The 24,167-nt window shown below is 38.8% G+C and overlaps 1 protein-coding gene across 5 annotated transcripts in view; it reads left to right on the forward strand.

Annotated features, from left to right (window-relative positions):
• The window catches only part of Ranbp17 (RAN binding protein 17), a 335,330-nt gene that overhangs the window by 210,575 nt on the left and 100,588 nt on the right, over positions 1-24,167 (forward strand). For 4 of the 5 annotated variants that reach the window (XM_075941353.1, XM_075941350.1, XM_075941354.1 and 1 more), the window contains 5 exons: positions 1,327-1,386; positions 10,452-10,525; positions 11,463-11,543; positions 22,539-22,602; positions 22,689-22,797. In XM_075941353.1, the coding sequence (XP_075797468.1) occupies positions 1,327-1,386; positions 10,452-10,525; positions 11,463-11,543; positions 22,539-22,602; positions 22,689-22,797 (388 nt within the window). The remainder of the gene's footprint in view (positions 1-1,326; positions 1,387-10,451; positions 10,526-11,462; positions 11,544-22,538; positions 22,603-22,688; positions 22,798-24,167) is intronic. The other variant, XM_075941352.1, reaches the window with a different exon arrangement.

Below are 24,167 nucleotides of genomic sequence, written 5' to 3' on the forward strand. Positions count from 1 at the left end.
GCCTTTGAAGATAAAAGTTTTCATCAATTAGGTTAGTGTATAGGACCAATTGAAAATTGGGCAAAGAAACTTCTTAACTATGTGAAAAGAGCGAGCTAAGAATGTAACTGAGTTTATGAAATACTTGCCTAGCACGATAGAGCCCTTGACTTGATTTCCTTACACCACATAACACCAGCCATGATGGTATATATGTCTATAATCCCAGCACTCTAGAAGTGGAGGCAGAGGGATCTGCTCATGTCCACTATATAGCAAGTTCAAGACCAGCTTTGGCCACATGAAATTCCATCTATATAAAAACAGCATGCTTGACACAGTGGAAAAACAGAAATGTCACGGCTGATTTTCATTCCCGGGTTATTATCTCATCCTTTTTTTTTAAATATTTATTTATTTATTTATTATGTATACAATGTTTTGTCTGTATGCCTACAGACCAGAAGAGGGCGCCAGACCTCTTTACAGATGGTTGTGAGCCACCATGTGGTTGCTGGGAATTGAACTCAGGACCTTTGGAAGAGCAGGCAATGTTCTTAACCACTGAGCCATCTCTCCAGCCCTATTATCTCATCCTTTACCATGCTACAGATTCCCTCCCATCCGGACAGGATAAAGAATTAAGTGTGTCTTAGGAGATCAGAAGTTACAGAGGCTGTCTTCTAATATAGGAAATGGGACGTGGTTTCAGAGAGAGGCTCCAGAAAGAAATATAGAATCATGTAAAATAGACAAAAAAGTAGGTAGAGATTGCTTCTAAGTAATTATCTTATATTTACTACAATTACAAGTGGACATGCCTTTCTAGAGGGTTGTATAGATGTGCGTATACAAAGAGTGTGGACTAAGTGTGGAAAACTGACCTATTTACTTGTGCCTGTCTACACAGCTGAGTGTGTTGGTATTAAATGTGGCTGTGGTCATCAGTTGGTGACTTGGCAACTGACATCATTAGCTCCACGTGTTTGCCTAGTATAAGTGCCTCCCGGAAACTGACAATATTAAACAATTCTTTAAATAGTTCTGCCATCATCGTTTATTTGTTCCTTTTTTAGAGCTAGCCTTGAATGATTGGCTTTTGAATCCCTTTTTATTTATTCTACTGGAGCAAACCCATTGTAATTCATATAGCCACATTCAGAGTTTGAAAATGACTTCATGCCACTATAGTTTCAGAATGAAAATCAGTGTCATAAGAATTCTTTTAAGTGACAGCAAAAAAGGTTCAGAGCCATTTTCTTCCTGCACCTGAAATCGGGAAGGCTTAGTGCTCTTCTCTATGTCTCTGATGTCAGGTGCCAGGTCCATAAACTCTGTGCTTTTTAGGTTGTACGCCCGAAGAATGATGTTTCCAGAGTTCCAGAGAAGGCTTGGAAAATAGTTAAGGTGAGTTGAGTACCTAGTTATGGTGATGGGATCACCAGTTTCTATGCTTGTCTCACTGCAATCCCAGGTTCTTGTTACTGAGAGGGACACAGAGATAAGGACATGGGTGTGTTACCTTGACTCTCTTTTTTACTATATAATCCTAGTGTATGGGATTAACGCCAAATGTTGTTCATTAGTCAGCTAATTAGTAGGACCAACTAAAGACTAGCTAATGTGAAAGCAGTCTAGGTTTCTTGCTTATGGCATTTCTGACCCCTGAGAGGGTAAGTTGTACTTACTACATTGAATGGTATCTGCTACTGGACAGTAACTAGCACACACCTGTGCCAGACTGTGTTTCTGGCTGACACCTTCAAGAAGCATGCAGAATAAACAAAATCCTATTCTTCCTAGTTCCTCACCTCTGCCTTTAGCCCTTTTATCCTCTCACAAACTTTATACAGCAACTTTTTTTTTTTGCTTTAAATCCTAATCATACCATTCTGTATGCTTGCTCTTACAAGGTTTTGTTATAACACAAAATTGTAAATAAACCCTTTAATGTTTATTTATAATGCTTCCTTCAATCCACGGTCTCAGACCTTCTAGCCAACCCATCTTCTTCTTTTGTCATAACCTTGAGTTTGGAAAAATAATACCTAGGATTTTAGCATGGTTTTATCCACAGAAGACTGGTGTAACAGAAGCTTGGCTCCAGACATGGAGTGAGTTGGCAGCCAGCAAGAGTAAAGCTGTGTCAGGACAAATGTACACTCTTCATCTTCTCTGGTTGGCTCTCAGCTGCTTGCACCACAGGAGTCTCCATGAGCTGTGTATCCTGTGACCAATAACTGGTGCACTCAACCCAGGTCCCTCTTGGCTAGGGACAGCCTGTCGGGAGGCATTAGGTCCATGCTGGTGAAGATCCTTAGCCAGTGACTCCCTGAAGGAAAATGAGGCAAACAGCCAGATTCTGTTGAACAGGTGGTAGTTAGACCTTAGCTCTGGTTGTGGGGGTGGGAAAGAAAAACTCTTCAAAATTGCCAGTCTTGCTGGTTTTCACAGTACCTGTGCACTTCTGTCCAATAAATGGCTGTTTAGAAAGGTATTCAGAAATATTTCTGGCAGCATCTGGAGTTGTCTAACTTTTCTACCTTCCTTTAGCAGTCTGGATTTGGGCCCATGTCAGGAATGGAAACCCCACTGGGATGCAAGCAAAAGAGGAAGCATGTTCTTAGCCATGCATCAGTGGAGGCCCCTACTGGGAGAGGGGATTATCACAAGCAGCAGGCAGCCCTGCACCCCAGCCTGCTGAGCTCCTGCCCTGCCACAGGATGTGGAGCAAAGGAAATGTGAGGCCAGAGTGCTTGCTCCAAGTTTCCTTACACAATAGGTTATTCAAGCAGATCGGGGATGCTTCTTAAGAGATTTGTTAGGTCCGTGTCCCCTTACAAGATGGCCCCACAGATGGTGGGCTGAGATATTCCTGATAGAGTACAAATGGAAGATTTGCGTTATGCTTCCATGTACTGGCTTCCCTTTGACAGATTCTGCTGACGGGGGCAAGTAGATTGCTCAGCCATTTCCACTTAGTTTCCAACTTAAATTACAGTTTTAAATTAAATTCTGCCAAAGGATTTTTTTGTCTTAATTTCATTCCTATATTTAGTAATTTTATTTTAAATGCTATGGAAAGCTTGGCTAAGATTAATATAGATCTATTCAACATCACTAAGTTTGCATATTTAATATGCAGCAATGAAGTTTGTACCAATAATTCTCTTGCTGTAATGTTGCTTATTATAATGTTCCTGTTTTATTGTGCTTCAAATGTCAATGAAATAGCTCAGTGTCCTTCCTTCCAAATGGTCCACTAAGTAATGAAATGTTGCGTTAGTTCATTCTTCTCCACATCAGGCTGCTACCAACACCTCCCATCTTTTACAGGGTCCTCATCTAAAAAGAAATGAATTGATCACAAGACAAAAATAATGAAAATTGCTTTCTTACTCATAATATAGAGTTCCATGTCCAAGTCCCAAATTATATCCTAAGTAACAGTAGCACCTTTATCCTGAGGAAACTGTCCTGTGCGGGGCACTCTCTCCATGTGTGGCACTGTCCCCATGCAGGTGCTTTCTGAGCCAAATATTTTGAAGTTACAAGTCAAAGCCTTAACTGATAAGTCACTTCAGTAAATTAATATAGTGCTTTAAAATTTATTTGGATATAGGTTATATTACCAATTTTATATTGTTTGATGTACGTTTGTGAGAATAAAGAGGTTCAGAGATGGTCTGTCACCCGATGGCAGACATCTTTGCTGCTGATTTCCACAGCACTGCCAATTTTATGCCTTGAGAAGTTATAACATCTTAAACATCTATAGAGAGCCTATGGTTATTAACTTGCTGTAATTTTCTGAAAATTCATTATCCAAAAATCTTAATTCATTATAACGGCTCTTATGAAAACCTACAGAACTGGGTTTCTCTTTTTCTCATATTTGTACACAATGAGAGATTGGTTGTTTCTCATTTGTTTCATGTGGTGCTTCTGAGTACATTTCACAGAGGGCTGCTATTGAGTCTCTGTGACTGTCATTATATCCATCAACCTCCAGGAACTAACATTCTGGGCTTCCCAGTTCTGTAATCTACTTCAGCTGTAAGGATTGACATAATTAGCTTCTCACAAGCTATAGCCAGAATGCAGCAGATACCTAATGCCGAGTATTGGCTTGGAGGGGGAAGGCAGTTTAAAAATTAGCACAGGGTTTACTATTATGCTTTATTAAATTTACAGTCAAATATCTTGCTGCTATTTCTATGTTGATTCCCTTCTCTGGTTGTCTTATTTGGCAACTGTATAGAAGAACATTGAGGAAAGCAGAAAAATGAAAGGATGATTGAAGCTGTCTGCCTATAAACAAACGCACAAGCCGCATCTGCCATGAGTGACTTCATCACCAGAGTTGTCCATTCACATACAGACACTCTTTCCTGAAAGTTAAAAGAACCTTTGTAGTAAAATAACAGGGATTTATTAAGGTGATTTTTTTTAAGAACATGTATTCTCAAACTGTAATGACAATTTCTGATATTTATAGAAATTCCATATATTTCACTAGCTGTTTTAATGTGTTGGAATTAAAATGAGTATTTTGTAGCTTCTAAGGCAGCAACTGTTTAGAAGTAGAAAAAGTTGGTATTCAGGAGACTGTACCCATAGAGGTGGTAGAGGCTAGTCTAACCTGCATGAGGTACTAGATTCAGTTCCCAGCACCACAAAAAGGAAAGAAAGGAAGAAGAGAGAATTGATGGTTCTGTGTCATAAAATACTGACATAGTTTTTTTATCCCTTTAACAAAGTCAATTTCTGTGACTAGAATGTGTTAATTGGTTCAACATATACATAAAAATTTCAGAATTATTAATGCAAATTTCAAAGGTTTATTGGTCTTGATGGTTATCTTTATGCTATTAAAATCTCCATGAGTGCTGGAGAAATAAATGGCTTAGTAGATAAAGCACTTGCCATACAACATGAAGAAGTTGGATCCCCAAAACCCACATAAAAGACAGGTGGGCAGGCAGGATAATCCCATCACTGAGGAGCAGGAGATAGAGAAACCCCAGGATAAGTTGGCTAACAAAAATAGGCACACTCTTGGTTCAGAAAGAGACCCTTTCTCAATAAATGAAGTAGAGTATGATCAGGGAAGGCAACTGATGCCACTCTCGGGTTGCTGCACATTCTTAATTATGCAGTAGCACTACACACACGCGCACACACACACACACACGGTGGGGGGGGGCAGAGAGAGGGAGGGGGTGTGTGTGTCTCCAAGAGAAATACGTCTTCCCTTTCTGTTTCTTTTGTAAGTCCTTCTCTTGCAAAGGGTATTAGCTGAGCATTCTATAGTCTGCTAGGCAGAAAGGCCCATGAAAAGGGACAGTAGGAAGTAGCATTTGTAAAGTAACTGCGAAGTGCCAAGGTTTGTGACTGGTTATCACTCATTCATCTCTAAAACCTATGAAAACCCTTTGTTAAGAATTATTGTTGACGCCTTTAATCCCAGCACTCGGGAGGCAGAGGCAGGCGGATCTCTGTGAGTTCGAGGCCAGCCTGGTCTACAAGAGCTAGTTCCAGGACAGGAACCAAAAACTACGGAGAAACCCTGTCTCAAAAAATCCAAAACAAAAAAAGTTATTGTTGATTATTATTTCTGTTTTACCAATAAGGAACCAAGATCTAGGGCTAGAGGGATGGCTCAGTGGTTGGGAGCACTGGCTGACTGCCCTTCCAAAGGACACAGGTTCAGTTCCAGGTTTCCACATGGCAACTCACAGCTGTCTGTGGCTCCAGTTCATGGGTGCTGGGTGTCCGACACCCTCACACAGACAAATTTGCACATGAAATAAAACTAATAAATATTATTTAAAGTGCTTCATTTTCTTAAAAAAAATTCAAATCCAAATGTCTTTGGAACCAAAGCCTATTCTTTCTTTAGCTAAGTTCAAGACCATATTCTAAGCACTACTGTGTGTTGGTTACTTTTTACTCTTTACTCTTTTGGGAGGGCCCACCATCCAGCTCCCAAATAAATACATGGAGACTTATTCTTAGTTACGAATGCCCAACCTTAATTTGGCTTGTTTCTTGCCTGCTTTTCTTAACTTAAATTATCCCATCTACCTTTTGCGTCTGGGCCTTTTCCTTTTTTTACTTCTGTTATCGTACTTTCACTCTGACTCCGTGGCTGGCTGGCTGACTTTCCCCTTCTTTTCTTACTCCTTGGGTCTTTTTTGCTTTGCTTCTATTTATTCTCTCTGCCTGCCAGCCATGCCCATCCTTTCCCCTGCCTTGCTCTTGGCCATTCAGCTCTTTATGAGACCAATCAGGTGGTTTAGACAGGCGAAGTATCACAGCTTCACAGAGTCAAACAAATGAAACATAAAAGAATTCAACACATCTTTGTATCATTAAAACAAATGTTCCACAGCATAAACAAATGTAACACATCTTAAAATAATATTCCTCAATACTGCTGAACAGACATTTCCCCTCCCCTCGAAGTGCACAAACCTAAATAAGGGGCGAGACATTTATTCACACGAGAAACTGGCACTACTAGATCGTACTTATTATATGGTATTATAAGTATCGATAATAGACTTGAAGCCGTGGATGCTCCCAAATTTCCAAGGAAGAAAGTTCTCTTTACCTAATCTTAGAGTAAGCTTTTTCCAGGAAATACATAAGCTTTAAAACCATTCTGTTTTAAACAGCAAACGTTTGCCAGTTCCCATGCTTAGGGAATGAGGTTTTAAATACAAGATCCTGTTTCCAAAAAAAAAATTTTTTGAAGTAGAATTGACAAAACTATACATTTGATCATTAAAAATCATTAGTAAAGTGAGCACAGTGAACATAAAAGATAGTGGTGTTGGTTCTGCTCTCGGGTGTGCTGAAAGCGGAAAACAAAGGACGGCTGAAGCCGGCAAAAATGGATTTTCAGTGTCTGTACCCCTGATGGAATAAAGCACAAAACCAAAGGCATGGCCGTGTGTTCATTGTCATTGTGTTACCCAACCTTGGAAGAGCAATTGGTAACAGGGTCTCTCTCCTTTGGCGGTGGTAGTCTTTCTATGTAACCCAAGTTAGCCACCAATTCAAAATCTTGGCTTCTGTTTCTTGACAGCTAGGATTAGAGACGTGCACTACTTTGTCTGACCTTAATCTCTTTTTCTTTGGTATTTACATGTGTCTCAATAGAAGCAAATTATCTTACTAGCTTCTGAAATCAAAGGTGTGATGAAGGCAGACTTTCTCTCCTTCCAACACCATTCTTCCTGAAAAGGAATTGTATGATGTGGTTTCTTCTTCCTATAATAAAATTTTTGGGTAAAATTAATTTTTAAAGTTATTTTGAATTGGTTGGTCAGTGATGGCACGTGCCTTTAATCCCAGCACTCGGGAGGCAGAGGCGGGTGGATCTCTGTAAATTCGAGGCCAGCCTGGTCTACAAGAGCTAGTTCAGGACAGGCTCCAAAGCTACAGAGAAACCCTGTCTCAATATATATATATTGAATTGATAAAAGTTGCACAAAGTGTTCAGAACTCTAAATATTATGTTTGAATTGTTTTCAGTAGAAATCTTTTATTAACTTGTGCTTTGTGATAAATAACTTCATAGATATTCTTCAGTGGGCAAGTTATCTCTTACCTCATAAATAGTCTGCATCTATCACATTGTTAAATGTTAGAGGATGTTTTCATATTATCTTCATGTTCTTCAAATGGCACAAGACCTTGAAAAATGTGAGACAGTCCTTTAAGAGTAATGCTGTAATCATACATTGATTTTAAATGACCCTGTCACACGTGAAAACAAATCAGATTGTTGCTCTTAATGAGCTTTTCAATTTACTATTCAGTAGATCAGATAAGTGGATTTAAGAGGTAATGATCCCGCTTAGTACTCAAGCTTGACTGTCAGATCCCGGTAGTGGAGAGAAGTCCCCGAGGACAGAAACGTTGACACAGCTCTAGATGGGATAATGGGGATCAAAGCTAATGGATGCTAAAAGGAATGGTGCGCATTACAAGGATTGTGGGTTAAAGCACTGCCTGTGCCAGTGTTGACTGTTTGCTCTTGCGTGTTATTGCTTCAGATCGGATGCTTTGAGAAACTGTTTGACAGCAAAGCACAACAGACCTGCCTGCCTAGCAAACTCGCACAACAGGAAAAGTCCTGGTGGGAACCTCGTTTCAGAGATGCACTTTAGTTATTATGTTCTCACCATGGCATAGTGAGAATCAACGGTATTTCTCAGATTTGCCAAGAAGTAGTGTTCATAAAGCCTTGGAATGTAAATTTTACTTTTATGAAACTACAGAGTAGTCATCCTATCTATGATCCAAAACAAAAAAGTTAACTAGGAGTTAACAGAAAGGAGGAGGATGTGATAAAAGTACACAAAAATGGGCTGCTTAAGATCCTGCCATAGCCCTTCCAAAACCCATGCGTCCCTCAGCTCCGTCTGCCAGCAGTGTCCACTGCATTTATGGCACGGTTTCTTTCTTTGAAGCTGATTGTGAACTCATGAGGGAAAAGCCAGTGCTTTGGCCTGGAGTAGAGCTCTCATTTTTTCATCCTTGGTAATCACCAGTGCCTTTAAAATCCTAGTCAGGGTGGAGAACACAGTGTGTGCCCCTGCAAGAGCAATGAGGGGAGAGAGCAGACAGTAGGGAACCAGGTCCCCATTGTTGTCTGCTTTCATAAATTAGTCTTACATACAGGATCTCACTAGGTAATCACAGATTAAAATAACAATCCAAGCAACTCTATAATCCTTCTCTCTTTCTTTTCATGTTTGCCCACCGAATTCAATATATCCTTCCAAGGGGGAGGCATATTTCATTTTTGATTATTCACACTGTAATCCAGTCTTCATAAGTTCACTCACTGCTTTTTCTAACACATATTAAGTACACTAGTCTAAGTTGCTGAGACAAAAAATAAGGTATAAGGCAAAATATCAGCCCTTAAGAATTTTTCAGCAAAATGGGAGAGTTGGAGGACTAAACTTTACAATGTGAAAGGACCGTGATAAAAGAACAGAGCAGATATGGGGGAGGGGGTTATTCAGGAAAAGGCAGCTCACCCTGCCTGGGAGGGCTAGTAAGGCCTTGGGAAAGATGGCTTTTGAATGATAGGAGGAGGAAAGGGCTAATGCTGAGCCAGAGAAATCCTATGGATTACTCAGTGCTTCTGGTTGAGAGAAATGGGGTGTGCTGGGGGCCAAGGTAGGAACAATCTAAACACCAAAATCATTTATGTCCGATATTCCAAGAGGACCAATTTGAGTCTTCCTGGCCATGGGTCATGGTAAATTAAAGGGAAGTTCCTTTTCTACATACCGTTCTTCCTTTGAGCCTTTTTTGTAGCTATAGGCTTCTGATTGAGATAATTGTAATAACTAAGGTGCTCGGGTTCTCGTTCCCTCCACCACAAGTGTCTTAGGACCCTACAGTAAGCACAGCAGCCATTAGGGAATCATCGGAATACTGGCCTGGAGGGCCTGGAGTCAACAGAAGAGACAGTGGAAAGCTGAATATAGTCCTGTGCCTTTAAATACCTCTGCACTCCTCTGGTGTGACCCTTTAACTCTGAGTGATTTATTGTCCTATTTATGACCTGTGACAGTATATAAGCTAATGTGTAAATAAAGCTAGGTTGTCATATTTGGTAAATAAGCAAACTACAGAAGGTGAGACACATAATCACTGGGGATAAGATGACAGAAAAGAGATCCCATGCAGCTGGTGTCTGGCAGGGACAACCTGGAATCCCACTAGAGCATAGAGGGTGTAGAGGTGTTAACTACTCTCAGCTTTGCCAGGCTACCAGGGATGTCCCATTGGTGATGGTGGTATTTTCTCACTTGAAGTATAGTTGTGTGTTCAAATGCATGGTGTGCCTGAGTTTAAGACAGAAATGTTGTACTCCAAACTCTGCAACCAGCTCTGCCCACTTAGAAGCTCTGGATTCTCGTGTGCTGATGATCAGCCCCACCGTCAACAGTAGGACCTGTCTCTGTGTCTCTCTAAGCTAGAGTGTTACAAGGGGTGTCTATAGCTGATATACGATCTCATGGTTTTCTAAAAATACTTTTATAATCTCCTTGAATTATCTTGAATTTTATTGGTACTTTACTGAAATTAGAATAAGTATAAGGTATTTACTTAGATTCTTTGTTGAACAATATTTTCAAGTCTTTTGCATGCCTATTCCCACCTTTAAGCCTAATGGTGGCTCCCAGCTTTGAGGACAAAATACGTAGTGTGCTGGGCAAAGAATGAGTGTGGGTCTGTTTGTGTGTCGGTATACAGACATCCCAAAGGAGGAGTGCTTCCTGGGGGAAACTGACTGCAGGCTAGAATGGCGATGTTTTTGTTTCACTCCCTGTTTGCAGTGTGGATGCAGCACATCTTTGACTTTTAGACTTGTTAGCTTTAGCAGTCTTTTGAAACTGCCTATGGATGATAAAGCTTATAACACTTAATTGTTGATGCAGGTGTATGCCCGTATGTCAGAAGTCTTAGGAATAACAGATGACAACCATGTTCTAGAAACATTCATGACAAAAATGTGAGTATCTGTTTTGGTTTTTAATTGTATTCTGTGGTTTTGAGTCATATATCATCTTACTATATATGAATCCTTTTTTAGATACTAATTTTTAACTTAAAATTTTGGCGTTAAATTTTTGTGTGTGCATTCTTCTGCTTACTTCAAGTGCTTACTTATCTCACCATCTAAAGGGCATTATCATTGTCAGGAAGTTCACATGGTTATAGTATACAATAGCAGAACACACTGACCTAAAAAGGTTTCCAGATACTGATTCCACAGTTTACTTGGGAAGAATTGTTTTTTACTTTATAATTAAAAACAAAACACCCTACCTCAAAGACCAATGAAACGCTTATTGCAAGCTTTTGTCATAATCACCTTAAAACAGAGCATCCATTGGCTACAGCAGAGATGTGTTTATGGAGCTGCATGGCTTGTCCTCACAGACACATGGTGGCCTATTGAACCGACATTGGTGTGCTTTTACTTGCATGCTGTGTGTCTTGCAGACAACCCTGCTGTGCTTGCAGGATGAAGCTGGGTCAACACCAGGACCATAAGTCAGTTTTGGAGCCACCAGATAATGCTTCATTTGGGGCAGTAACTGGTTCACCTTCACTTGACTTTGTGATGATAATTCCATTTTCATTCTGTTTGACCTTATTCTAAATTTAATGTTTTTTTTCTGTGAAACACTTAACTTATAGAATGACTATCTTAGAGAATTATTTACAGAACTATTTTAAAACTTAGAGAATTCTATGCCAGTGTTCACTGTAGGTTGATCATATAAAGTTTAAATGTGCTATAAGAATTTAAAAAGTTGTTGAAATTCAAACATGCTTTTTATTTTGTGATTGAAGTCACCTAACTTCATAAAATATTTATGTTTCTGTGGTTCTCCTTATGCAGGCAACTGTTTAACAATTCAATACATTTTTTTCATATTTAGTGTTACAAACCTTAAGTACTGGGGAAGATGTGAGCCTGTAATTTCAAGGACTCTTCAGTTCCTAAATGACCTTTCAGTTGGATATCCTTTTCAGTATATATGTGATGTACTAACTCAGCAGGTGCATTTACATGGCCAAGCATTTTTCCCTAATTCTAATTTCCCAGAAATTTACAATAAAAATTCTAATCTGTTTAGCCTTATCTATAAATGTGTTTATAATAACTGTACTGTGAAGCATTTTGCAATCATAAGTGATCTTATATGAACATGCATATATTCCTAATTGGCCAGGTTTGTTTATATTAATCTAGGCTAACAAATGCTTGCACAGTAAAGTGTGCAGCACTTGTATATTTCAACCCATAGTTGTTCACAATTTTCATAAATTCTGATTCTGAAAGAAAGCATGAAACCAGCTTGAAGAAGGTGAAGTGTCCCTGGATCCCTCAGTAAGAGTCTCACGTGCATCAGCCAGTAGGGCTTGTGTGAGTCGAGATAGAAAGAGACTCATCGGCTTTTTGACCACGTCTTTGCTTGTCGGCCTCCTCACCAGATCATTGTCACACCTTCTCAAGAGTTCCTGTTACACATTAAATGTTTACATATTTGTCTCTAGAAATCCTTAAAAATATGAAGCCAGAAATCATCCTTATTAGATATGTGTGTGTGTGTATGTGTGTGTGTGTGTAATATTTTACCTATTAGAAATGGATTGTAGATGGTTGCTTATGTTGTTACCTGTAAGATACATAGATGTTATAAAAATTAAATAACCATTGGTTTAGTTAACCTGTGACATTAGAAGTTATCGTAATATAAGGACAATTCTGAAATCGTTGGCTTTGGATGGAATCCTTTAGTGGAGTTTCATTCCAGGAATATGCTTGTATTAGTTAAGTTTAAGATTGTGTTCCTCTGTAAACCATAAAAGATTTCCAAAGTATTAGACACCCACTTTTGTGCTGGAATTTAATATGCAACTTTTTATTGGAAAATAATCGTCCTTGTCTGGCAAAATCCACCATGCAATATTTCTGTTAGTAGGTATAATGCAATAAAGACAGGGAGGGCTATTTATCACTACAAATTTTGAGGATTTCAGGATTCTTTTTATTATTTTAATATATTTCTTTGATATTAAATCAGAAAAATGATAAATTACACCTGTCCAGGCTGTTTTTCCTCTTTACTGAAAAGTGATGTACAGCCCAATTCCAGTGGTCATTTCGGCTTTTTAAGATATGTATTTTTTCTTATTAAAAAAACTCAACCTGTATTTTTTTCTAATAATGGTGCTGAAATACTCTATTTCTAACATATGAAGTGGTTGATAAGTACTTCATAGTATTGCAACCTCTCCAGCTTTTCACAGTGAATTACTGTGAAAGCGTGTTATCTGTGGGAAGGCCTGGGATTCTGGGACACAGACCTATTGTTTAGATTCGCTCAGGTTTTAGTTTGAAATTGATATTTAATATAAAATTAATTTGATTTGTATTTTGGTATAATTTGCATAATGCCTAATTTATTGGTATCTATTAAGATACTCTTTCTGTTATCTAAGTACAGATATTATAACCTTTTATTTTCTGAGCTGTTTATTCCTTTTGAATACCTCTTAAAATTAATTTTAAAAAGTCTTCCTTTAAAAAAATTATTAGATAAAGGTTAAAGGTTCTAACAGATATGAATTATTTCCATGCAGGTACATTGATTTATATTTTTTAACAATTATTTCAAGTTTGCATATTTAGAAATATATATTAGTTCAATTTGATTTCAGTGCTCAGTTATTTGAATTATAAATCATTATGTCCCTTCTAGCTGATCAGTCATGAAATATCCTTGAATTCATTTACATAATGGAATATGTGCTTGGTGTATCCGTTTCGATGCAGTCTCTAGTTACCTGATGTGTGTTTTGTTGTTCTATCCATTTTCATTATTATATGTATTTTTTAATCATGATCTTAAAATAATACTTTACTTTTTGTTAAAAATACAATGGCATTCTTCAGCTGTAGGAAAGTATCACCTAATCATCTGCCTTAATAAAAAGCCTTATGCTGATACTCAAAATATTTTAAGATATTATCAACAAATCAATAATAACCATGTTATCTTATGAATTTTTTTATTTTCTTTATATTGTATGTCTTTGGGTACTCCTTGAGTATTTTGCTTTGTGTTTTGTTTTCTGTTTTGTGTGCTGCAGGTGGCAGTCATTCAGTGATCAAGATATTCAAAGCCAACCTGTCAGATTTGGTTATTTTTCCTTAATCTAATCACTTGTTTGGAAAGATTGTTTGGAAACAAAAATTACCAAAGTATTTTTTGTGTGTTTTGTTTTGTTTTTAAGGATTCACAAAAAAGTTTGAAGTTCCCTTAAAGCAGTGGTAGAGCTTGTTTGAGCGTCAGAACGTGGTGTCTGCCATCACGTCATTAGGCCCCAAACCAGTGCTTCTCTCTGCAAGGCTTGGGCTGCTGACTGGGGACATGTGCGAGAGTGTTATAAAATAGGGCTGTTGATAGGCGACCCCAAACAGATCACCACCCACAAGTTAAGAACTGCTGATCTAGGTAGATAACAAATAAAAATTATAAAGATAAATCATGAAACATTTACAATTTTTATTTTAAGAAATATAAATGAACATTTCAAAGTCAGTTTTTTTGTTGGTTTTTGTTGTTGTTGTTGTTGATAGTGGTGGGTTTTAAGGCATACTTTCACCAGGTACTTATATGTTGCCCAGGCTCCCTCAGCCTGTAGTGTTGTGTTTGTAGGTGTATATCACCATACCCTGCTAGCCAATCTCCTGATGTAAGGATAGAACTTTTTATTTTAGCAGCTCCTAGAGGCCTTTATTTTATCACCTCAGATGAATTGTTTTTATTTCCTCAAAGCATGCTGAGAATTTTTGAATACATGTAAATAAATAAATATGAGAACTGAAAGAATTATCATTTCCATACATTCAACAATTGACTTATGTACTTGCCTTTGTTGTGTCTTCTTTTAAAGTAATCTAATCAAACTATGAACAGCCTTTGCATTCCTGTCTCAGTAGTGTGTGTGTATTTAAATTATAAGATCATGTAACCGGCTGGAGCAGATATTACAGTGAACACTTGAGAATATCAGCCACTCCAGAAAATGATTCTTCTTAAGCTCTTTCTAATGTTTCGAAAAATTATAAGATTTCATCATATTCTACATAATTCATAAATGTGAGAAGACAGAATTAGCAGGAAGAAAACATGAAAAGTGGGTTAGTTTGTGATATCTTTAAGTAATGGATTCTGTGTAGTGCACATGAATGGAACACAACTACCCAGCATCATGGACAAGTGTCAGGAGTCTGAGGAAGGAGCCTCGGTTGGGTTTCCGGAAGAAGTTAAGACACATGAAGCAATCGAGATATACCCACACAGATGTAAATTTAAAAAGAAGGGAATGAAAAGACCAATTTCCACACTAATGACTTCCAGAAAGAAGAGGGGACATATGATTGCAGAGGGTGCTTGGGGTCTTCAGCTGATGCTGTTTCTCAGGTTTACACTTGCAAGTGCATATCGGATTAGTTACTTAAACTTTACATTTATTTATTTATTAGTTACTTAAATATTACATTTATTTCTCTGTGTGGTGTATCTACTGAAAAGGTAAACAGTAAAGAAAAAATAGGTAAGAAAAAAGAATGAAAAGTAACAAAGACAGATACAGTTGAATTTGTACTTGACCAAGAATCTCAGATAGTAAACAACATACCTCAAGGAGTCATTAAAAAACAGACTTTAAATGCCTGCTAATTGTATATGTATATTTTTTAAATAGTGCCTGTACATTTGTCCTAATTATACAATTGCTATAATAAAGTAAAAATAATTAACAAAGTGGAAAAAAAAGAAAATAGGACTGAATTGTATGTATGTCCTGCTCAGAAGTCAGGCATTTCTCCTGAGGCACGTCTTTGAGCTCTGTTAGCATTGAATAAGGGCTTCCACCTTCCTGAGTAGCGCTGTGAAGCTAGACAGCCTCTGGCCTTGCCAATCAGGGGTTGTCAGCCTACTCTGAACCCCCTGGACTGAGGAGACTTGTAATGTTTAAGTCCAGAGACTCTTTTGAGAGAACTATTATATTTTCCCATCAGATCATTGCCCAGGGTGGAAATATATTTGAATAACTTCTATTTAGTATACACCTAGAATTTCCAAAAGTACAATTCAAGAATTCTTCATTCTTAGTAACTTGAGCTAACCTGCTCCATGCATCTGTCCCAGCCTTCCACAGCCGGTCAGTGCCTGGAATCCTCCCTCTCTGATTTGTTTACACACCTAGAATTCTAGTTTCTATGTGGATGAGGGGGGGAAAAGGTGGAGTCAAGCGGCCGTCAGGCAGCTGCCAAGGAAACCAGACATGTAGAAAATGAGGTGATGTCATGGTCATGTGGCAGGACTGCTCTCTCTTATCCCTGTTCAGATTTCCCACCTGGCTTCACTCTGCTAAGCCATTGGCCAAAACAGCTTTATTCATCAGCCAATAAAAGCAACACATATACAGGAGGCCATCCCGCATCAATAGCTTCTTGTTCTCTATCAATTCTGCTAATAGTAGTCGTTTGCCAAGTGCAGGACAAAGGAGCAGATTACAGACCTTGCTTTCAGAGCTCTCAATTCTAACAGAATTACCCTGATATTAGACCTCTTTTCATATTTCAAGAGCCCATAATCAACTGTTTTACCAACATAAAACATTTTTTAATCTAACTCAAATTATATACAATTTCTGGAAATGTATATGTTAAAAATAATGTGGGCATATGACAGTGATACAACTGAATTTTTGTGTATGTATTGAGTGTACATGTGCATGTATATATGAAGTGTGTGCTAGGTTTTCAACTAGGGTAGCAGTCAGCTATTGCCAATGGCCCTGCTGTCTTCACCACTTCGATGCTAGAGTTACAAGTGTGCTCAAGGCTACCCCCAGCTTTTAGATGCATTTTGGAATCTGCACTCTGGTCTTCATGATTATACTGCAAACTCTCTTAACCACTGAGCCATTTCTTCAGTCCATGATATAACTACTTTTAAGGAGACATTTTTATTAGATAAAGCTAACATGCTATATTAAATATAATATTTTTTAAATTACGGTACTATGCATAGTAGATATTACTACCAGTGAGGTGTGATTCATGAACGAGATGGGAGTCAGGAGAGAATACAGGATGAGAGATGAAACAAAAGTACAGAATAAAACAAGTAAAGTAAAACATGGAAATAAAACTGTGTTACAGGAAATATTTAGAAATAGGGAATAGTAATTGTTCCTTTGTGAAAGTACTAAGTTTAATGCATTGTTTTCTTTCCCTGAATAATCCTCTCTCCAAATGGTATGAGAGAATGTTAAATAAAGTGAGTTTTCACATGCATCCCTCAAGCATACTTTTATTAACATCGCTCATCGAGTGTTATTATTTTCTTTGTCTATCCAGCGTGAGGAAAGCCATCGTCTTAGTTCCTCTGTCTGATAGCTTTGTACAAGTTGAATATGGGAGCCATCTCTACTCTTGCATACCTCATTCAGGCCTTCACCACTTTATATTCCATCTTCAAAAGATCATGTTCCACAGATATTATTTGGATCTGATTATTTGTCTTCCCAAAGTCTGGAATCATTTCCACTTGCTTCTCAGATAAAATTGCATCAATGATTGCGTTCGCGGCTTTTAACGGCACCTGACTTACCGAGTTCCCTACGCCCACTCAACAGTGATTTATACTTTACCCTGGGATCAGGACATTCATTTTTCTTTCCACCTGACCTCTTCCTTGTCCCTCACTGAATCACCAAAAATGTCATTCCTCTCCTTTGACAGGATGGTTAAACTCAGATTTTTGGTTTTTCATTAAAACTTAGGAAAGCAATATCAAGATAGTTGTAATCCTTAATCGTTTAGTGCTTATTGAACAGTTAATTCTCTTCGTTTTTTTCTCATCATCTTTGACTCTTCTTAATGTTCTTTTTTTCTTTCCCCTCCCCTTTGGGTTTTTGAGACAGGGTTTGTCTGTGTGTAGCCCTGGTTATCCTGGAACTTGCTCTGTAGACCAGGCTAGCCTCAGACACATTTCTTAATGTTCTTAAACTCGGTGTTCTTATGACAACATCTTAGGTATGAGTGTAACTTTGTTTACTATGCATTAGTCCTGTTCTCTACTGGATTTAAAGTGATAGAGATTAAAGCTTTTAGAACATATTGTCTCCTCTCCTACTGAGTGACTGAAGTTTAACTCCCATTCCTTGCTTGAGAAGAAAACCTGGTCACTTTGATACCTGGTTTGAGGTTCATGAGCATAGGCTTCCTTCAGAAATTAATTCATATTCCTGACATATAGTGTTCTTATCCATGGACTTCCCCCCAGGCCTGTTTTCAAGATCTAAATTGTCTATAAACACTGAACATATGTGGCCCTAAGAGACCTGCCTAAATCCTGTTGTTTCCTACCCTGATACACTAGTGAATATAGGTTACGCTATTCAATTCTGAGACTATTTTTTTTTCACGTTAACACTGTTTTGCAAGATACAACTTTGTTCTTTTTATTTATAATCACTTTTTGGGGGGCTAGTGAGGTGGCTCCGGGATTAATTAATAGCACTTGCTGATCTTGCAGAGGACCCAGGTCCGGTCTCCAGCACACACATGGCAGCTCACACCTGTCTGTAACTGATGGACAAGTCACTGCACACACGTAGCACATTTATATCGTGCAGACAGAACACTTAGACATGTAACAGAAAGTGAACATAGACGTACCTTTTCTTTCAAATAGTGCATAAAACAATGGTTTTCTTATTTTTACAATTGGTGACATTTTAGGTTTGATAAAATACTTGTGCTGGTTAATTTTATCTCAACCTGATACTAGCTAAAGCCATTTGAGAGAAGGGAATCTCAGTTAAGAAAATACTTTTCTAAGATCAGTAGACAAGCCTATAGGGCATTTTCTTAGTTGGGGATTGGTGGGGGAGCACCCAGCCCATTGTGGGTGGTGCCATCCATGGGCTGGTGGTCCTGGGTTCTCTAAGAAAGCAGGCTGAGCAAGCCATGGGGAGCAAACTAGTGATCAGCATGCCTCCACAGCCTCTGCATCAGCCTCTGCATCCAGGTTCCTGGCCTGTGTGAGTTTCTGTCCTGACTTCCTTCAATGATGAGCAGTGTTGGCAAAGTTTATGCCACATAAGCCTTTTCTTTTTTGTCATGGTATTTCATCACAGCAATAGGACCCCTAACTAAGAAAGTTGGTAGGTATCTGGATTGTGGGGTATTACTGCTGTGACAGAGCTGACCACTTTATACAGGAAAAGCTATTGAGTGTGCAGTGCTTGGTGGGCTTTCTGTAGAAACTTGGAAGAGAAGAATGTTGAGCAGTGCCTGAATTGTGACGTTTGAGAGGAAAGTGTAAAGGCTTGATCGGGGCCATTTGTTATTTTGAGTTAAGATTCTGTGCTTCTGGTCAGCTGGGGCTGAAGAATCAGCGAAGCTAATAGAGTGAAGTGTTTGCTTTGCTGGTCTACTTGATGCTGATTGTTGTATGGAGCTAAGAAATTAGTGCTTATTAAGAAGAGACCAGAATTGTTGAGGCGAAATCTTCTTGGAAGTGTTTCCTGAGAGTCAGCATACAGAGGCTGTGTCCCAGAAGTAACCAAGGTTGTACCTCGTACTGGCAGCCAAAGTTGGTAGTGTAAGAGTCACCCAGGTGGGTACTGGCATTGAAGACATGAAGGGGGCGTGGAGTAGAAGACAGGCCATTGGAGAAGTGCAACCTCAGTGGCAGTTGAGGGCCCAGGGTTGAAGGAGTCATGGCGAAGCTGAGACTCAGCACCATGAAGAGAGCCCATTCGTGAAAATGCAGCCCAGTTGCAGCAGAAGACCCTGACATTTTGGAGACACTGGTACCGTGGGATGACCGCCAAGAACAGCAGCAGCAGTGGAGTGGAGCCAGCTCAAGCCACGTGTGCTGCAGGGGCAGAGCAAAGGAAGAAACCCAAGCCACTTGGAGGAGCCCAGACATTAGACATTGAGACATTCACATTTTTGGAGTTTGGTTTGGCTTTGATTTGACTGTGACTATGCCCTCATTCTTCCCTCTTGAAGTAGGAATTATTTCCTTTTTATTTTACAGAAGCCTACAATAGAAAGACTTTGGATTTTAAAAGTGTTTGGCTATTTTAAAGAAACTGAGTTTTTAATGTGTAAAGACTGTAGAACTTTGAAAGTTATTTGTGGTTTTTAATACGAGATCTTCTGGAATGAATGATACAGGAAAAGTGGTTTAATGGTAATGTATTTGTGTGTCAAGTTGACAAGGGGTCAGTCGTGCTGGATAGTTTTTTATGTCAATTTGACAGATGGGAAACTCAAGAAAATGCCTCCAGCTGGACGGTGGTGGTGCACGCCTTTAATCCCAGCACTCAGCGAGGCAGAGGCAGGTGAATCTCTGTGAGTTTGAGGCCAGTCTGGTCTATGGATTAAGTTTCAGGACAGCCAGAGATAACACAGAGAAACCCTGTCTCAGAAAAAAGAAAAGAAGGAAAGAAAGAAAGAAGAAAATGCCTCTGTAAGTTGGGCTATAGGCAAGTCTATAGGGTATTTTCTTAATTGGTGATTGATAGGAGAGGGCCCAGCCCATTATGGGTGGGGCCATCCCTGGGCTGCTGGTCTTGGACTCTATAAGAAAGTGGGCTGAGCAAGCCAGGGAGAGCTTCATGGCCTCAGCTCCGGCCTCCAGGTTCCCAGAGTAGCCTGTGCTAACTCCATCTACTGCTCAGGAGTCCTAGCACTGTTGCTGTTCCTATTACCATGCTGTCCTCAGCACTGAGCTGCAGGCCTCCGAACCTAATCTAGTACTGCCGTAAGCCACCTGTCCTACCCAAAATGGAGCAAGTTCAAAGAAGGCTTGTCTGCTAGAGAAGAGTAAGAATAAAAGATCCTATAGATGCATCCTCTGCCTTTTCCTTTAACATTGCAAATATCAAGACCATTAACTAGCTTTGAGATGAATTCCTATAAAGGAATGTAAATATTGAGATGAATTCTCATTATTGCATTTTTCAAATTTTAATCATTTTTCTTGAGAATTAAGAGGCAGTGGGGGCTGACCTTGGTATAAAGTGCACAGGTGCGGTTCTGGGGAAATGTCTTTGCAGATGATGTTTTTGCTGTGGATGTTCGTTTATTACTTCCATAAATATTCTGTTGTCAAAACATGACTTACTGTTTGTTAGCAGTGCTGACAGGAAGGCTCTTCTTAATGGCAGCATTCATATTACCCATATACCCTGTCACTTTTAACTTAGCAATTTTAAGAGAATTGCCTTTTGTAATTACTTAAGATATTTCTAAGTTTATTGATTCCCATCCTTGTTTAACTGAGTGAAGTTTGAGTGGCAGTTCATCTGCTCAGAGATTGATGATTTTGAAAAGTCGTCAAATCTGCATCTTTAAGTCTAAGAAAAAGCTTGCTGCTTCTCAGCACTGATCTTGTCCTGTGCTGCCAGAAATGCAGTGCACCGGGGAGAATGCATGGCGGCCAGTGCTGTCCGGGGACACACGCATAACATGCCACTCTAGTGGGCACCTGGCAGTGGGACAAACTTACATCTAAGCCATGTTAACTATCAGCTGTCATTGGGAAAGTTTTCTAGTTTTGTTTAATTCATTCGGTCATTGAACAACTGGAAGTGATACTGTTCTGCCAGTTAGAGTTAAAAGAATTGGCACTATAGCTAGTGTCCTTTTGTAAGTTTTCTTCAGCCTCCTGTCTTTTCCCTGGTTTGTAGTCAGTAAATATGTGTGCATCACCTGATCCTCAGAACAACCCATGCAGTCACTTGGCCGTAGACTCTGTTCTCAGCTGCTGGAGAGGAACTAAGTTCAGTCAGGCTGAGTGTATCATGTAAGCTTATCCAGATGTCGTCAATCCAAGAGCCTATGTTTCCTGTCTTGTGTCCCAACATGCTTTCCACTCCGTGTCTAAAATGATAAATGGGCTTTTCAGTGTCATCATACATAGGAAATTTACAAAGCTCCATGTTCAGAAATTATACAAAAGAAAGGAGCTAATGTTTCCATTATGACATGAATGGAACCAAGTAAGATTGCTGTAGCCTTCAGGACAGAAGGAAATATATAGAATAACCAAGATGTTCTATAGCAGAAAGTACAAGAATATGGTGTAGGAAGAGAAGAGGGGGTGCATCCTAAGTACGCATCCCTAAAACCCAAAGTGGACTAGAAGTTATCCGTGCTGCGTATTCATGTTTATGATCTCAGTTTTATTCTCATTCAGAGTTTGCCTGTTCAGATGATTGATGTGGTACAGAAAAAAAAACAAAAAAACATGATCCTTTGAATGAAGCCTTAATTCAAATGTCAACAAAGTTAACTATATCTGTGCAGTCTTAGCTGGACAACTTAATTTCTTTAAACTTCTGTTTCTGCATCTACAGAGCAGAGATGACAGCACTTTGTGAAGACTAGCTACCATGAGAAATGTCCTTCCCTTAAACACCAGAGACGTATTAATTACATTAAGCTGTCTTTCAACACTTAATGGCATGAATTTTGCTAGATCTTTCTAACTAGATTTTGGTTTTAAATTTCTGAGTTCATTGTTTTTTAAAATTGAATAATTTTCTCTTTCTTGATAGTCTATTATGGGTCTTTATAATAATTTTATTATGAAGTAGCATTAAGTAAAAAGAAATTCTCCAACTATACCCAAATGTAAAAAGGGTCAGTTTCAATTTTCTCCTATCAAGGCTTTAATAGTGAGGGGTTCTTGTCTTAATTATAGGACTCATTCTTTCTTTCCATAACTAGAATATGTATAAGATGGAAAAGTAATTGCCTTAGTTAATAATGGATTATGATTCTTAGCAAAATGAAAGACATTTCTATAGGAGTAATCCTAGAAATATTTATTCTTCTTACATACTAAAATGCCATTTTAGTTTTGTTTTGTGATTTATTACATACATTTCTCCAGATTCCTTAACATTACTACCTATATCCTTTTAAAAAAACTTGTGAAAATAGATGCTGTGAAATTCATGCTAAAAAACCACACGGTACGTCTTAATTCTTTAGTGACTAAAGTTTTCTGGATAGTTAGGTCAGACATTAGTAACTTTCCATGCTCTTTTGCTTCCATTAGAGTGAACACTTTCCATTTCTTGGCATTGGTGATACTTACAGTCTCAGTGACTTCAGGTGCCGAACAACTTTCTACACAGCCCTCACTCGCCTTCTGATGGTTGACCTAGGTAAGTTGATGGTGCCTAACAGGAGATGAACACGGTGTGAAAGAAAGAGTGGAATACTAAGTCCAGCATTTCACTTAGTGCAAGTTGCTTTCATTGACCATTTTCATAATTTCTAAGCTTTGCAACCAAAAGACAGATCTTTGTACTATTTGCCTTGATTCTTTATCTCAGAATTTTCTTTCTTTGTGTCCTCTGACCCATTAATTTTACAATTACTAATCTAGAACCTGGACATGGTGGTTCAGGTGAGACAGGAGGATAGGATAGCAAGTTCAAGGGCTGCCTGGACCACAGAGTGAGTTCAAGATCAGCAGTTTGGCAGACCCTGTCTCATCTCATAATTTTTTTTATTGCTATTTATTGAGCTCTACATTTTTCTCTGCTTTCCTCCCTGCCTCTCCCCTCCCCTTAAACCTTCCCCCAAGGTCCTCATGTTCCCAATTTACTCAGGAGATCTTGTCTTTTTCTACTTCCCATGTAGATTAGATCTATGTATGTCTCTCTTAGTGTCCTCATTGTTGTCTAAGTTCTCTGGGATTGTGATTTCTAGGCTGGTTTTCTTTGCTTTATGTTTAAAAACCACCTATGAGTGAGTACATGTGATAATTGCCTTTCTGTGTCTGGGTTACCTCACTCAAAATGATGGTTTCTAGCTCCATCCATTTTCCTGCAAAATTCAAGATGTTGTTACTTTTTCTGCTGTGTAGTACTCCATTGTGTAAATGTACCATATTTTCCTCATCCATTCTTCGATAGAAGGGCATTTAGGTTGTTTCCAGGTTCTGGCTATGACAAACAATGCTGCTATGAACATAGTTGAGTACATGTCCTTGTGGCACGATTGAGCATCCTTTTGGCTATATACCCAAAGTGGTATTACTGGGTATTGAGGAAGGTTGTTTCCTAATTTTCTGAGAAATTGCCACACTGGCATCCAAAGGGGCTGTACCAGCTTGCATTCCCACCAGCAATGCAGAAGTGTTCCCTTTACCTCAATTTTATCTCAAAATTTTTTTTAAAAGTCAGGAATACAACTCAACAATAAAGCACTTGTCTAATATGTACAAGACCCAAGTTTCAATCCACACTACTGCAAAGTCAAGGGAAGGAAGTCTAGGAACAGTCTTGGGAATACCTGTGAACATTTGCCTTGTTTTGATATATTTCTTGCATTTTATTTTCCACATGTTAAATTTTATTTGTTGTGTGTATGCGTTTGTGCTCATGTACCACAACATACAGTTGGGGTCAGAGGACAACTTTCAGGAGTCAGTCTGTTCTTCTACCATGTGGGTTCCAGTGATCAAACTTGGGTAATCAGGCTTGCTTGATGACTTTGTCCAGTAGGCAATCTTGCCAGCCCAACAGGA

The sequence above is a fragment of the Microtus pennsylvanicus genome, chromosome 11 (genome assembly GCF_037038515.1).
Source record: "Microtus pennsylvanicus isolate mMicPen1 chromosome 11, mMicPen1.hap1, whole genome shotgun sequence".
Taxonomy (NCBI): domain Eukaryota; kingdom Metazoa; phylum Chordata; class Mammalia; order Rodentia; family Cricetidae; genus Microtus; species Microtus pennsylvanicus.